General features: G+C 39.9%; 1 protein-coding gene and 1 long non-coding RNA gene across 2 annotated transcripts; one reads left to right on the forward strand and one right to left on the reverse strand.

The window, feature by feature from the left end:
- The first annotated feature begins 3,514 nt into the window (after positions 1–3,514).
- LOC116688884 (uncharacterized) lies at positions 3,515–4,871 on the forward strand. The gene is made up of 2 exons (XR_004331878.1): positions 3,515–3,729; positions 3,950–4,871. It is a non-coding gene; the product is annotated as an uncharacterized LOC116688884 (long non-coding RNA).
- A 469-nt stretch (positions 4,872–5,340) lies between these two features.
- Positions 5,341–14,251, reverse strand: ankrd13a (ankyrin repeat domain 13A). Its single transcript, XM_032515044.1, is given in 16 exon segments — positions 5,341–7,281; positions 7,994–8,058; positions 8,190–8,290; positions 8,293–8,349; positions 8,435–8,566; positions 8,687–8,844; positions 9,190–9,320; positions 9,410–9,471; positions 9,649–9,730; positions 9,843–9,909; positions 11,492–11,681; positions 11,783–11,926; positions 12,291–12,336; positions 12,453–12,577; positions 12,926–13,061; positions 13,749–14,251. Coding segments are annotated over 16 exon segments (1,803 nt in total). The 5' UTR covers positions 13,857–14,251; the 3' UTR covers positions 5,341–7,082.
- Positions 14,252–14,574: the final 323 nt, after the last annotated feature.

A 14,574-nucleotide genomic window follows, 5' to 3' on the forward strand; every position in this document is an offset into this window, starting at 1 on the left:
ACTATTAATTGGAGTCCTGCCCAAAGTACCGTTATATATTAATATGTATATTACAACAGGCACTGTATTTTTTCTGAAGTGGAAATGTATAGCAGGCCACATGAGAGATTTGCTCATGGAAATCTCCATATGGTGATCTCCAGGTCTTTGTAATGGCTGTTGGCGGTTACTGCTCACCTCTATTAGATATTCTAATTAACAAGCTAATTTACAATATCCAGGATCCATCAACATACAAGGGAAAAGAGCTGCCTACACACACAACACACACACACACACACAACAACACACACACACACAAAAACACACAACACACACACACACACCACACACACACACACACACACACACACACACACACACACACACCACACCACACACACACACACACACTTCCGAGCTTTACTTATTCAACTGATCTTTATAACCAGGCCCAATCACTTTAAAGACAATAGGTATGAAAGTATAGCAGAGTAGAAAGTGCTTTGGAACATATGATTCCCCATTGAGCTGCTGGTTGATGGACGTGCAGATCAAAGCTCTTTTGTGTCACTGAGTGTCCATTGAAGTAGAGAACAGGCAAGCGCAGGAGACACATAAAAAAGACACTGCTAAATAGATGGTTTCTTCTTTTCCTGACACAAACAGGTAGACAGGCAGTATTAAAGGAGAATTCCGGTCGATTCCAACACGTAGCTCTGTTGTTTGTAAATTTGGAGTGCTGTCAGTAGAGGGAAAAACAAAACTAATCGGTGCTGCCTACACCATGTTATCCTCTTGCTAGAGTTAGCACCCAACAGGCTTAAACAGGGCAAGTTTTAAACGTGTTTTTAGCTTCTGTTCAAACATGTTCAACATGTCATTAAAAGATTCTACCCATGTGCAGTGATTCCTTCTGAGGAAACACAGTGAATCTGACTGCAGTAGATGTGAAAGAAATGCATTAACTTGTGCTAATTCAGCTCGGTTTAGTTCCTGTGTTGATACTGCAAGGAGTGCTTCGGGACCGTCTACAAACTGCAACACCGAAAAGAAGTGACACAGTGACTGTGCTCCGTTTCAGCCAAAGCACCTCTGCTACATGTGCGGCTGCAGACATATTGTGTAGGAGAGAAAATGATTTTGCACTCCTGTGAAATAAATTCCACTAACACATCAGTGCAGAATCCTGAATGTACAGGCATTATTTCTTCCTTTTAGTCACATCAGGAATATATTTACAGGTCCCAACATGTGTTTTTTTTGGGTTGCAATAGTCAGTTACAGTACTACTGAGGGGCCAGAAGATAATATATATTTATTAGCTGTCAGAGAGCCATATTGTTTACAGTACATCATGATGTATCTCCCCTTATTATCTCTGGGTATATTAGACTGATTTATGGCAATGTTGGATATTCGTATAATCATGGCATTTCATTTGCTGGATTTTCTTGATTTGGATATTAAATGATATGTACTGTAATGGAAGATCTAATCTACATCGCCAACCCCGACTAGAAACACAGTGAAGAAGATGCTCATTAGTTCTCACGTGCAACTTAGGAGTTTTATAGGCCGGCCAAACCTGCAATTAACAGTCGGGGGAAACAAATTCACCTGAGTGTACTGTACACAGAAAGATGGCGGTTTCATTTGATTTTAAATTAGCACTCTTTGTCGTCAACTAATCAATTAGGACGAAGACTATTAAAGCCATAGTAGTGGCTCACTGCGGTGCTTTAAACAGGTTACTCTTGTGTATAAGTTCAGTGTGCAGCATGTAGATGAAACAATCTTTTGAGTGTCATGATGTAAGGACATGAACACATCAAGTAGTTACACTGTGATTATGTAATGCTCTCGTACATGTGCGGTCACGGCAGTGTTCAAATCCATTGATGAATCAACAAAAACATACAAACGAAAGATGACAGTCACAAATATTACCTTTATAACTAAAAAGAGTGCATTTCCTTATTAAGATAATTAAATGTCCATTCCTGACTTAGGTAACAGCATAAAAACCAGTTTAATTCAGTGTAATGTCTTTGGCAGCATCTTTGAACTCATACTGTAATAAAAATATGTTCTTGTTTAGATCAATTTATCTATGAAGCCTCCTGTTTTAATTTCAGGCCACCGTGAGTGACATTTCCTAACATTCATTAAGCTTCCCTGGCATATAATTAAGAGGCATAAGTGTTTGGTGTGCACTCGTAAGTTCTATAGAGGATGAAGGTAAAGGCCATATACATCAGTCACGCAGAGTAATTACATAAGGATATAACCGCAAGCAGCTTGACCTTTATTCGTCTTCATTGCTCTATGACATTTCAGAACTGGGGAAACGTGATGGAGGCCTCCCACTTGTTTACTGGATACCAGTAAGAGATACACTTTGTATTTTCACACTCAAACTGGCAAGACCTGAAGCTTTGATTACCCTGGAGCAATCAGGGCTGCAGAAAGACCCGAACTGTTTACTTTCCAGCAGTTGAAGAGTGTAATTATTAACCTGGTAGAGCTAAAAGGATTAATCAATTGTCAGAAAAATACTAATTATATAAGTAATTTCTAAAGCAAAAATGGTCAAAGAAATTCAATGGTTCAAGCTTCTCCAAAGGGAATGCTCGTGTTTTCTTAGCCCTCTACATCTTTGAGTTTTGGACTCAGTTTGAGCTATTACAAATTGTGGTGGGCATTTATAGATTTTATAATGTAGATTTAACGATTCATTGAGAACATAATCTGCAGGTTAATAACTAAAATGAGACATTATTTGCAGCCCTACAATCAAAGACGAGCAACCCTGTAGATATTTTCAATTGATATCATGAAAATGGTTATTTTTATCATCAATCATTTGGTTCACAAAATGTCAAAGATGTCACAATCCCAGTTTTCCAGTGCGGAAGGATTTTTTTTTGTCCGACTAACACTTCTATAACTATATCTGTCATAGTGGGCTTAGAATGACCAGCACATTTGAGAAGTCAGAACCAGTGGACTTTGGGCATTAAAAATAAAAAAAAGGATAATTTAGTAATATTTATTTTACAGTTCCCTAATTTCAGAATAATTTTCAAGGAAGTTTTCTGGAAATATGTAATTTGGTACTGATGATGTGGTAAATCAGTGTCCAATAGGCCCACTTCTAATTAATACATTCCAATTAACCAGCCGGTCAGATAAACATGCACAAATTTGAAATGTATCAACAAGTATACATTTCAACATTCATACAGAATTTACCTCCAATCCAAGTATATTTATGAAGCACATTTAAAAACAACAAAAGTTAACTAAAGTGCTGTAGCCTACCATCTGAGAGGACAAAAACACATGTAGAATGCAGCATAGGCTACTTATATGGGCAACTTCTTATTTTTTAGAAAATCTTTGACTGGCAAAATAAAGTGTTTCCAAAAATGACTTAGATAATTAACCTCTAAATCTCAAAATAGTTGTCAATTAACTTTCTGCCAGTTGACAAATCGATGATTCAACAATATAACCCAACGGCTTTAGGACCCAGATCATACAGCGGAAGAAGAAACGCCTCACTGTCATCTCATCATCATCATCATCACATCACCACCACACCACCAACAGCATCTTCCACCGCTATGATGCTCCATCTCATCCCACAAGCTCTAATCATGTGTTTCAGCGTGGTAGTTGACGGACAACCCGAGGACTTCAAACTGACCGAGAGAGCTTATGTTGTTTTACAGAAACAGAATTTAGGTGAGCATGGATGTCAGACTGTGGGAAGTGATGTCAGGCCTGTCAGTGCATGCGGTGTTGCTGACTGGCTCTTGTGAGGTGTTTATCGTTTTGTCTTTACTGTAAGAGTGACACGTATAGGCTATTCATGAAATGGAATCCTTAAAACCAGTAATATCAGTTAATCCTGTGTATCTGATGCTATATTGGCGGTGATCGGCTTGTGTTTTCGTGGTCACAGTCACAATGGGGACGGTTCTCGCAGTCCTGCTGGTGCTAATGATCATCATGGCAGTCTGTGTCTACAAACCGCTGTCTCGTCGCTGAAACTGGCCCGAAACCCGGAGGAGAAAAAGACCGAGACAGAGCTGCTGTCCGCCGAGAGCACCGAGGAGCTGCAGCCCCGGGGCCTCAGCCGGCCCCGGACTGACGGAACCAGACTCTGGGGGGGGGGGGGGGACCGAGCTCTGCCACCACAGCTACTATCCACCCAGACTGCACAATTCACTGGGCCTTTAATCGTAATATATACAAGTTACTGTATGTTTGGAGGCATCAGACGATCACACATATTTTGATGTTCTGTGATTCCTTTCTTAAATTTACATGTGTAAACAGTGGGCAACATGGGATCGATATAAGGATTTGCCTAATTTAACTCCCAATAATCTAGGCTATTACATCTATTATTATTATTTAACTATTACTATTTAAACGTATCACGTTTTATTTGTATTTAATTATTTATTTGGACTTTGCACCTGAAGGAAATGCTGTATTTGTATGTTCTTATTATTAAAAAACAAAATGTGGTCTATAAATTGTAGTTCTACAACCGTTAAATACATTTAAGTGGGATTGTTAAGTGAAAGCATTGTCACTGCTTAGATGTAAATTAAACGGTTTAAACAGTTTCTTTTCTCTAAATGGGGAAATCTATTCTTCGGTTTTCTGGAATTAACTGTAAGCCTATTTGTTTTATTTATTTAATGGATTGCTTGAAACATACAGACTGTAAATCAAAAAGTTGTAGATAGGTTTACTATGTTTACATTTAGGGCCAAGTTGTTGTTTTAGAAAACGAGAAGGCTTCTGTGCAGATTAAATCCAGTGACACCAAGAAATAACTCTGAAATAAATCTGCTCAATTTCCTCAAATAAAAGTCTATATCATTTTGTTCTGTGATTGATTATTAAGATGAAGATGGCCCATTTCCTGCTTTGTACTTTATATTGTGACTAGGAGCTCTACAAACACACTGCCAAGAGACAACTAGGTTCATCAATCAAACAAAAGTAATACACAATAACAATTAGAAGGAGGCGGTCATTACTATATCAATTTAGTCATTGAAACTGGCTCCCATTCAAAATTGCAATTTAGACAGCCACTATTTTTAGAACTGATTCTTCAGTACACGGTGGCTTTGTCTCCTGCATTATCCAATTGTCCAACACTATATGACCATATTTAGCAGCTATCCAAAACATACAATCTATTCACTGCACATGCACTTATGCTGTCTTGAAGAGGTTAACACTGACCTGACAACAAACATCATAGAAAAGTATATAAGGTTGTCTACTCTGTTATCAGCTGCCTTGTAAATAAAGCACATGAGCAAAGTCACGTTTAGTCCTCAAGGAAATAAAGTGCTTTAATTTTACAAACATTTTGAAACAGACACATTTTCTTAAAATTTTAACAAATAAAAAAGAAAACCTTGCAGCTGAAACGGTGCATTACAAAGAGCTGCATTCAATTAACCAAAGCTTGCCTTTTTAAATTGACTGTTAAGCAGTTTTGGAGAGTGGGATCTTTACAAAATAAGAAGCGTTTTAGCTGCAGCCCCTGAAAGTCAGACACAGCTACGCAGAGAGATAAGTGGTTGGTTGTCAGTGAAATCAACTATAGTGGTTAATGCATGTTACTCAGCATCACGCACCCTGGTACAACTGAAATCGGTTCATCTTGTTTTTAAGTTACAAAATAAAAAAAATAAAATAAAAAAAAAAGATCTGTTCAAAACTTTAGTCTAAGTGGCACATCAAATCTTCACCACCTCTTGCCCCCTCCAAGCGTTGTCAGAGCAAAGGAATCCCTTGGCACATGCTGAAGAAACTAATCCTACATATGGCGGGCGTGCTTAATCTTAAATCTGTGCTGTCTTTCTCAGAGGTCTAGAGTTGTTTGTGGCTACAAAAGGCTAACAGACTTCCTTTAGGAATCTGAATAATCTCTGCAGCATTGGTTATGGGACTGCTTTATAACTGCATGACGGCTGTAAATCCACAGACAGACTGGTCCCTGCATTTGCATTTTTTAACAGAGGTGATGATGCTTAAAGTCGGTCAGTGATAGTTAACAACAATATGTCCCTTCTCACCATGAAATCTCAGAAAATGTTCAATAAAAAAATCAATCCGGAAAAGTTAGCGCCCCATCCTTGCTGAAGCAAAGAGATTACGTTACCATGCAGCTGATTTTTAGTTCCTCTCACATTAACATTGCTTCTGTTTAGCCATCTGTAGAGTGTATGTTCACAAAGTACGAGAAAATGCATTTACTTGTGAACCTTTGACTCAATGAACCCAACTTTCTGAATGGATATTGATATGGCAGATATGCACGAGTGATACCATTTTGCACCAAAGAAACATTAACCAGGCTACAATTTCCCATGGATTTACAAACTAATTCCAAAGTGATAGGACATTTTGCAAAGGTGGAACCCTGAGATTTCTGTTACTCCGTGAGCCTAGGGTCATCAACAAAGTGATTCTGCAGGAAGACCTCACAGTGAAAACTCTTACATCTGTCCCTTTAGGTCCACAGTACTGGTAGCTTTCTATTAAGCTAGGCTGTTTTCAATCTAGCCATCTAAGATCCAGGGACAGGTACCGGGGGGGGGGGGGAGACAGTGCTCTGGACCTTAGGTGGCACATTTGAGTGTCCTCTTTGAATAGTCGTTACGTTCATAGAACCCCCAATTACACTGATTTGACCCCACTCTGGGCAACAATATGATTACCACATGGGGGTTGCTGCTGTGACTCTCAATTGGATAGAAAATAAATAAAAAGAAGAACCGAGCCAGAATGATCTGCTCTGGCCATGAGTTGAGGATGAAGACGCACTATGCTAAGATATAAATATATAAAGGAGTATGATCTTACCAAAAATACTTTTTGGAAAATATTGGATAGCAAGAATTTGATATTGCCTGTGCAAGAATGATCTGCTACATAAAGAAACTTGCAGTTGCATAGATGACTACAGTGGTAAGGAAGGACAATTGAGGTGTGGTAGTTGCTTCTGGATCTGGAAAAGTTGCATTATTATTCCCTCTTATTTATTTTTTTATTATTTTGTTTTACTTCTCAGTGAGTGATAGCTGCAAGATCCTCTCCAGATCCTCTTCCTCCTGCTTCCTCAGCCTATCCTCTTCCTCTTGAGCCCTTGCAGAGAGCTCCATGGCCAGGCAGAGCTCTGAGTCGGGGCTTGAGGCCGAGGGGGAGCTGACAGGGCTGGGGGTCTCTCCATATTCCACTAGCAACCCCTCTGGGATACTCCTAAAATGACAGAGATGAGAAAGTAGCCCCTTTCACACAGATATTTCACAATATTGCCTCAATGAAGGTCTACCTTTATGCCAGCTTTGTTTATTCACTCACAGAGGCATTCAGGGACCAAAAGAGGCATGACTTGTAACAACAACGTTGGCGTCTAGAGTGTATGAACCGATCTGCACCGTTAATCAACTATGCAAACCCAACTAGACCTTTATAATCTTTATGTAGTATAGTAGCACAAATGTCAGTAGAGGACAGAGGCAGCCATGGTGCCTGCTTGTGTGTGTGTGTGTGTGTGTGTGTGTGTCTCTGAGAGGGAAGAGCGAGTGGAAGATAAAGTGAACTATTGTATGCAATGTTTCTGTAAGTTATTAAAAACTTCAGCTACTCAGAACGCTGCTTTGTCACTTTTTGACTGTGGGTCGATACATCGTACAGTAGGTAGTGCCGTCTGTCCATTTCACACAGACATTGGTTAGGCTCTGTGTCTATTTCTGCTGCCGTCTGAAAGGCACAACAACTCTGTCCACTCTTTCCGTCTTTGTATCTTTCACAGACTGCAAGGTGGGTTAAAGGTGCATAAGTTCCGCCAAGCTGTGTGAAAGGAGCTAGTGGGATCCAGCTGTTCTGTGGCTTTCACGAACACAAGCAAGCAAGAAAAAGGACTGTTCCTTTTACTACATGTAATTTCAACATTGACCTCTGTTCATACCTGTCACTCTGGCTACTGGGCATTACATCAGTGAAATCCCCATCAGCATCATCCCAAATCCCCTCCTACAATGAAAAACATCAGGAGTATTTCAAGGATACAGCAAATAGCAAGGAGAGCATGGCAAAATGATTGACTCAGATTGTGTGTGTGTGTTATGGTATTTGCTTGCCAGCTGAGTGATGATTGTTCTCACCTGGCCTGGGACTCTGCGCGACTCCAGTAGACTCTGATGGATGGCGTACTGCAAAAGCTCCTCGTCGTTGTTGGATATGGGTGTGTGTCGGCTGCCTCCTGCCGATGGTAACTGGCCGGCACCTCAAACACTGAAGGACACACTTGAAACGGAGGCAGAGCTGGAAGGATGAAAAAAAAGAAAAGCGGTTTAGGAATCACAGATGTGAAGGTCGTATTTTATAGTTAAACTGGCCACATTCCTACCTGCAGCTTCTTCCTCTTCTCCTGAGGATGTTGGTGTAGCTGCTGGTGTTATGTTTGCTTCCTCTTCAGTACTGCATTTATTGACATTTCCAAATGTAATCCTGGCATTCAGCACATGAAACAGGGGAATCTCTGCCCCAGAGGAAAACACAACATTTGCAAAAACAGACTTCAGAGGGGGGGGATGAGAATAGAGACTAGCTTTTTGTGCTTCTTGAAAGAGTAGATTCCATTGATAGGAATGTCATATACCTATTTTAACAGGAAATCCAGGAGGAAATTTTAGGGTTACGAAGTCTCGTAGCCGTGCAAAATGGGAACTGGTCCGAGCCATGAGGTCAATAATGGGGGTCACCTGCTCCACCAGGGACAGAGGATGTTCCTCACTCATCCACAATGTTCCTTTGAACCTGTGTGAAACCGGATAAAAAAGGGAAATGATGTTCCACACACACACACACACACACACAACACACACACACACACACACACACACACACACACACACACACACACACACACACACACACACACACCACACACACACACACACACACACACACACACACACACACACACACCACACACACACACACACACACACACACACACACACACACACACACACACACACACACACACACACACACACACACACACACACACACACACACACACACACATTGATATAGATAATGCAAAGCAAAAAGAAATAAAGTATGATGTTTCTGTGGCCATAAATCTGTGTTTCTTACTTCTGTGTTCGAATGCTCAGTTCAATGGGCCGGCCGATGTCTCTGTTCCCCAGGTCAAAGTCAGGGTCAAAGTATTCCTCTGGAGTGATCGCAGTGGGATTGGTGGCAGTTGCATACTCAAGAGTCAGGTCCTATAAAGTTGAGCACTTGTATCAAATCAGCTACCAGGTGGGAACAAAACACATATAACTGTAATGCAATTCCTGAATGCACGTTTTACCCCTTGTGCACTGATGTGCTGCTCCACAGTCCCAAGCAGAGACTCCAGGATGTTCCTTTCACCTTTTAAACAAAAAAAGTTGAACTTCAGTACCCTCATTCAATTTGGTCAACTGTAGATTTGCTATTCTTTTGGAAAATAGTCTAACATTTACATCATAATCTACTATCTATCTGTATGTTGAAAATATAAACACTGAAGGAAAGAAAAGTCATACATGAAGAATATATTCCACTTACTTTTTATCCTGGTTTTCTCTTCGTCTGTGAGATGTTCGGTCCTTGTCCTGATTACCACACTCACATTGTTCACACTGAAAACCTGAAAAAACAACCAGAACATAAAGTCATACTGCCATAAATGGGCTCCACAGTTTTAAGTAGCACTAATCTTTATTTGCAATTAAAAGAAATTAAATTAAACTTCTGTGAACCTTTGCTTCAAATCCATTGACCATTTCAGTTTTGTCAGCTCTCCAGCCCCAAATCCCAGACTTGTTCCTGTGAAAATCATATTTTGTGAAAACAAAAGCTTTACAACAGGCAAAATAGACCATTATATCTTTAAGTGTGGAATATCTTCCACAACACAGAGTATTCAACAATGCAATACAATATAGATATGGGACATTTTAAGTAGTCTGTTAATGCATTTAAATGATTACATTAATCTTTGATTCTTCTCTCATTTTAAAAGGCTTTAGCAGTGTTGCTGTCCAAGTTTTGTTTTTAAAAACGATATATTCTTTTTAGCCTCAATTAACCATTCATGAGCTTCAATAATAAAGACATTCTCTCATCAGCAATGGTAACAGGTTGAGCAGGAGAAGCACGGGGACAATTAATAACATGAACGATGGCACAGTTGTTCCCCTAAGCAGCTTAGCTTCTGTACAGAATATTAAGGCTGCGGCACTGACCACCTGTATGGAGTGCAGCCATCTCTAATGTTACTAGGTACATCTGTGTTTGAAAAGTCAAAATGTCCACTGTGACAAAGGCCTATCAATCATGACATCTATAACCACGGTTATCTGTCAACTGTCATCTGTGTGTGAGGACACTATCCAGATGAAGATTAGCAAGATAAAATAAAGACAATATATTACCCCAAGTTAATCACATTATGCATGACTAACATTCCTAGTTCAATTTGCTCACATTATTAATATCCATTGTAAATTCTTAGTTTGTAGGGTTACAAAACGCGCTCACTTTTTTGGCCTTCCTCAAAAATCCCTCCATAAACTTCAACTTCTTCAGAACTCAGCAGCTCGTGTCATCACCAGAACCCCCTCATTTCATCATATAACCCCGGTTCTTCAGCAGCTCCATTGGCTCCCGGTTCAATTCAGAATACAATTTAAAATCCTTCTCCATACTTTCAAAGCCATCCATAACCTTGCCCCTCCATATCTATCAGAACTCCTACACATTGCCGTCCCCTCCCGCTCCCTCAGATCTTCCTCCTCCCTCCACCTCACTGTCCCCCATGCTCGACTCATCACCGTGGGGAGCAGAGCCTTCAGCCGCTCTGCTCCCCAGCTCTGGAACTCACTCCCACCCGACCTCCGCAACATCAACTCTCTCCCTCTGTTCAAAACTAGACTAAAAACCCATCTGTTCCAGCTCGCTTATCTGTAAATACACTGTTCCTGTTTTGTTTTGTTTGTTTGTTTTGTTTGTTTTGTTTTTTGTTTTATCTGTTTTGTTATTACTACTTACACTTTTATGTTCCCTATATCTGTCTTTTATTCTCTGTAAAGCGTCCTTGAGTGTTAGAAAGGCGCTGTTAAATAAAATGTATTATTATTATTATTATTACTTAAAAGTGAGCATTGACGGTCAGACAACCTTTGAATGAATAAGTCACTGTAAATATTGCATGTTACAGACAATTGGATGCAAGAAGGATACTGATATTAATTACTCAGGGGAGTAATGACAAGTGTGAAAATGCCCCGAGATGTCAACTCTTATGAAACATTATCCCTGTGGAAGAGCTTGTTCTTGGCTGATCAAAGGAAGTTAGACCTATACATGTTGAGTAAAAAAGGACAACAGAAGAAGATGCAACTCTTGCCTCTCGAAAGCAATATCCTTGGTGTCCAAGTAGGTGTTAACAATAGGAGTGGTCAATCTTTTGGCAACTTCCTGTTCAGCTGGCTGCATTGACTCTAGCGTGACTTCCTCGATTTCTTGGGATATGTTGAAGCGCTCAGTGTCCACAACTTCATCTTCATGGTTCACCTCCATCAACTCTGCATATGAATCTGTAAAAATACAGTCAGGGATAGACTTAAATCATTTTACAGGAATAGAACAGATCATAAAAAGAACTCTATTTTGTGTAAGAGAGTTAAAGCACACACACCATCTCCTCTGAAGATGTAGCTTCTGCGCCCTCTGATCCAAGTCATGTTTTCAAAGCCGAGAAGAGTGGCATCTACTCGCAGACTGGCGCCACTTTTCCAAATGCGACAAACATCACTTGGACAAACCCGGGACAGAAGAGGGACTGTGAAGCAACAGCATATGAATGTCTCACACATGAAAATCAATGTCATTCATTACTTAACCAAAACAAATGCTTCCTACCACGAAGCCGGTATGTAGTTTATCCTGTATGACCTGATCAAACCTCCGAACTGGCAAAGACGATGTATTTTGCGTAGATAATATTTGCATTTTCAATACTTTCTTCTTTTGCATACTGAATTCTAAAAACAAGCATGTACTACATGAACAGTTCACTATGCACACACAACCTACTTTACTTTTATCATGCACACACACACACATGCACGCACACACACAAACACACACACGCACGCACACCGATGCAGACGCACACAGATGCATAAGCACACGCACACACTTACTCCAACTGGTGAATTCCCACTTCATTTCCATATAGAAGTCTGGAGACTGTGGATGAAATGATAGAGCAATTGTTTCCTTTGACACTATTTAATTTATTTATTTTTTATCTGGCACACTTATAGATGTATCACAAGACCACGGCAAAATGTAAAATGTAAAACCTCTCGGATCTTTGCCAGCAGCTGAGGCACTCCTCCCAGAGCAGTGGAGGCTTTGAGGTAGTCTCTGCGCTGAAGCACTAACTGAACCATCTCTGGATCTCCCGTGCTGACTGCCTCTTGAAGCACTACATAGAGACAGACAAGTTTAAACAATACCACTAAACCTTTTAAGATAACAGCATCTGTTACCAAGGAGTAGCAACTATCCATTAAAAAACCCTCAACAATGACAGCAATAACAATGGAAAGTGAAACTGTTTCACTGCAGACAGAAGATAGAATATGGATTTCTTTCTACCAGAAATCCCATTAACAGCAGATGTTGTGTAGGGTAATGTGAGAAGGGTTCTAATTGATAAAACAACCCACAATCCTCAAAAAGCAAATCTACAGGATGTGAAGTGACAAGTGAAGGAAACAGTGATGATATCATAGTATTATTTTTCTGTAATGTAGCCAGGTGTATAACTAACCTGTCCAATTCTTGCCGTTTTCTTTAGTCACTTCAGCACCGTGTCTCAGAAGGACTCTCACTGACTCCAGGTGCCCGAGCGACACAGCCAGGTGTAGAGGTGTCTTACCTCTGGGATCCACGGCCTCAATGTCATTCTGAGAAAATCCATCAACAAGAGACCAACACAATATTAGTAAGACTAAATCCTGCAACATTGACATGGCAACCTGTTATAATATATCAACAACAGGTCACTGCAATTATATCTCGTAGAGTGCTTTTAAACCTTTAAATCGAGGTCATCACTGATAATGACATAGAGCTGCGGTAGCCAGTACAGAACGTTATGTCTGGTCAACATATGGGTCATTAGGTAAATGTGTTATTGATTAGCATTGCTGGGTAGTAACAGTTACAGCGATTAGATCATAGTAATTATATTTCCCCAATACACAGTATAAATTTGGTAATACACCAACGATCTATACATTTATTTGGTAAAGAATTTCTTGTGTTATCATATCTATTCTAATTATATACTGTGTTTGAGTAATGCAATAAATTGAGTTGGCTAGTAGTATACATTAACAGCTGAAAACAGGATTTGAATCTGTACTGGAATTGAGTTTTTAAAGTTAACTTCCAAACCTGTTGGTCGGTGAATAGCTATGTCCTCATAGACATTTCAAATGTTATCTGTGTGTGTGGCATAACAGAGCATCTGTCAACACGACTGGCCTACTTTTACTGAATGGCTACGGCTGTGATGATTTAACAGCTCACTTCTGGCTTCATCTAGCTAGCAAGCATCTGTGTACAGGCATATTCCGTATTTAACCAACCTGTGACGATTTTATTTGTTCTTCCAGTGTCCTGTAGTCATTCTCCCACACTGCGGAATGCAGGGGAAACTTCACTCGGACGTCTTCGCTAACGTTAGCCGTGGACATCTTCCTCTTTGTGGAGCCGCTCAGTGCAACGTTAGCCAGCTTCTAACAATTACAGCCATGGAGAAAACTGCGGTAGCTGCACGCTAGTTCTGCGAAAATGTACGATAAATATGACCCATGTCCTTCATATTTGACAATAGTAACGTCGAGATATGTAAACCAGTGTCCAACTTTTGACCAAGCCTTTCCCTAAATAAAACTTTTGAATGAGGAAGTGCCAGAAGCACTTCCTTATCCAATGATGACAGGGGTGTCCTATATAGAAATAGAATCACAACTGAATTAAAACAATCTAATTAAGACCGATGGCCGTAACTTTTTAAACGAACCTTAATGTATGTGTAATAATATTACATCCTTGATAAATACACGACAGAAACATGATTTAAAAAAAATTATTAAAAAAAAACACACATCGCCTTTAGCTAGATAAAAAGGAATAGTCCATAGTTCCAGTTGGACTGAACCATTCCACATGTTTGAATGGGGGTTGCGAAACATCCAACCAAAAGTAATTCCTATTTAAATGTGATTCCGTGTTACACTTGTATGCGTTTGATATGTTATATAATTATTAATGAACGCAGTTTGCCCTGCAAACATTAAGAAAACAAAACAAATAAAATCCATACTTCAAATTCAAATCAAATGAATTTCAATCTCACCTACGTCTTACGAATTATCCCTCAGTTAGGTCTATCAGGTTGTGTACCGCCCA

This window comes from Etheostoma spectabile, chromosome 5 (genome assembly GCF_008692095.1).
Source record: "Etheostoma spectabile isolate EspeVRDwgs_2016 chromosome 5, UIUC_Espe_1.0, whole genome shotgun sequence".
Classification (NCBI taxonomy): Eukaryota; Metazoa; Chordata; class Actinopteri; order Perciformes; family Percidae; genus Etheostoma; species Etheostoma spectabile.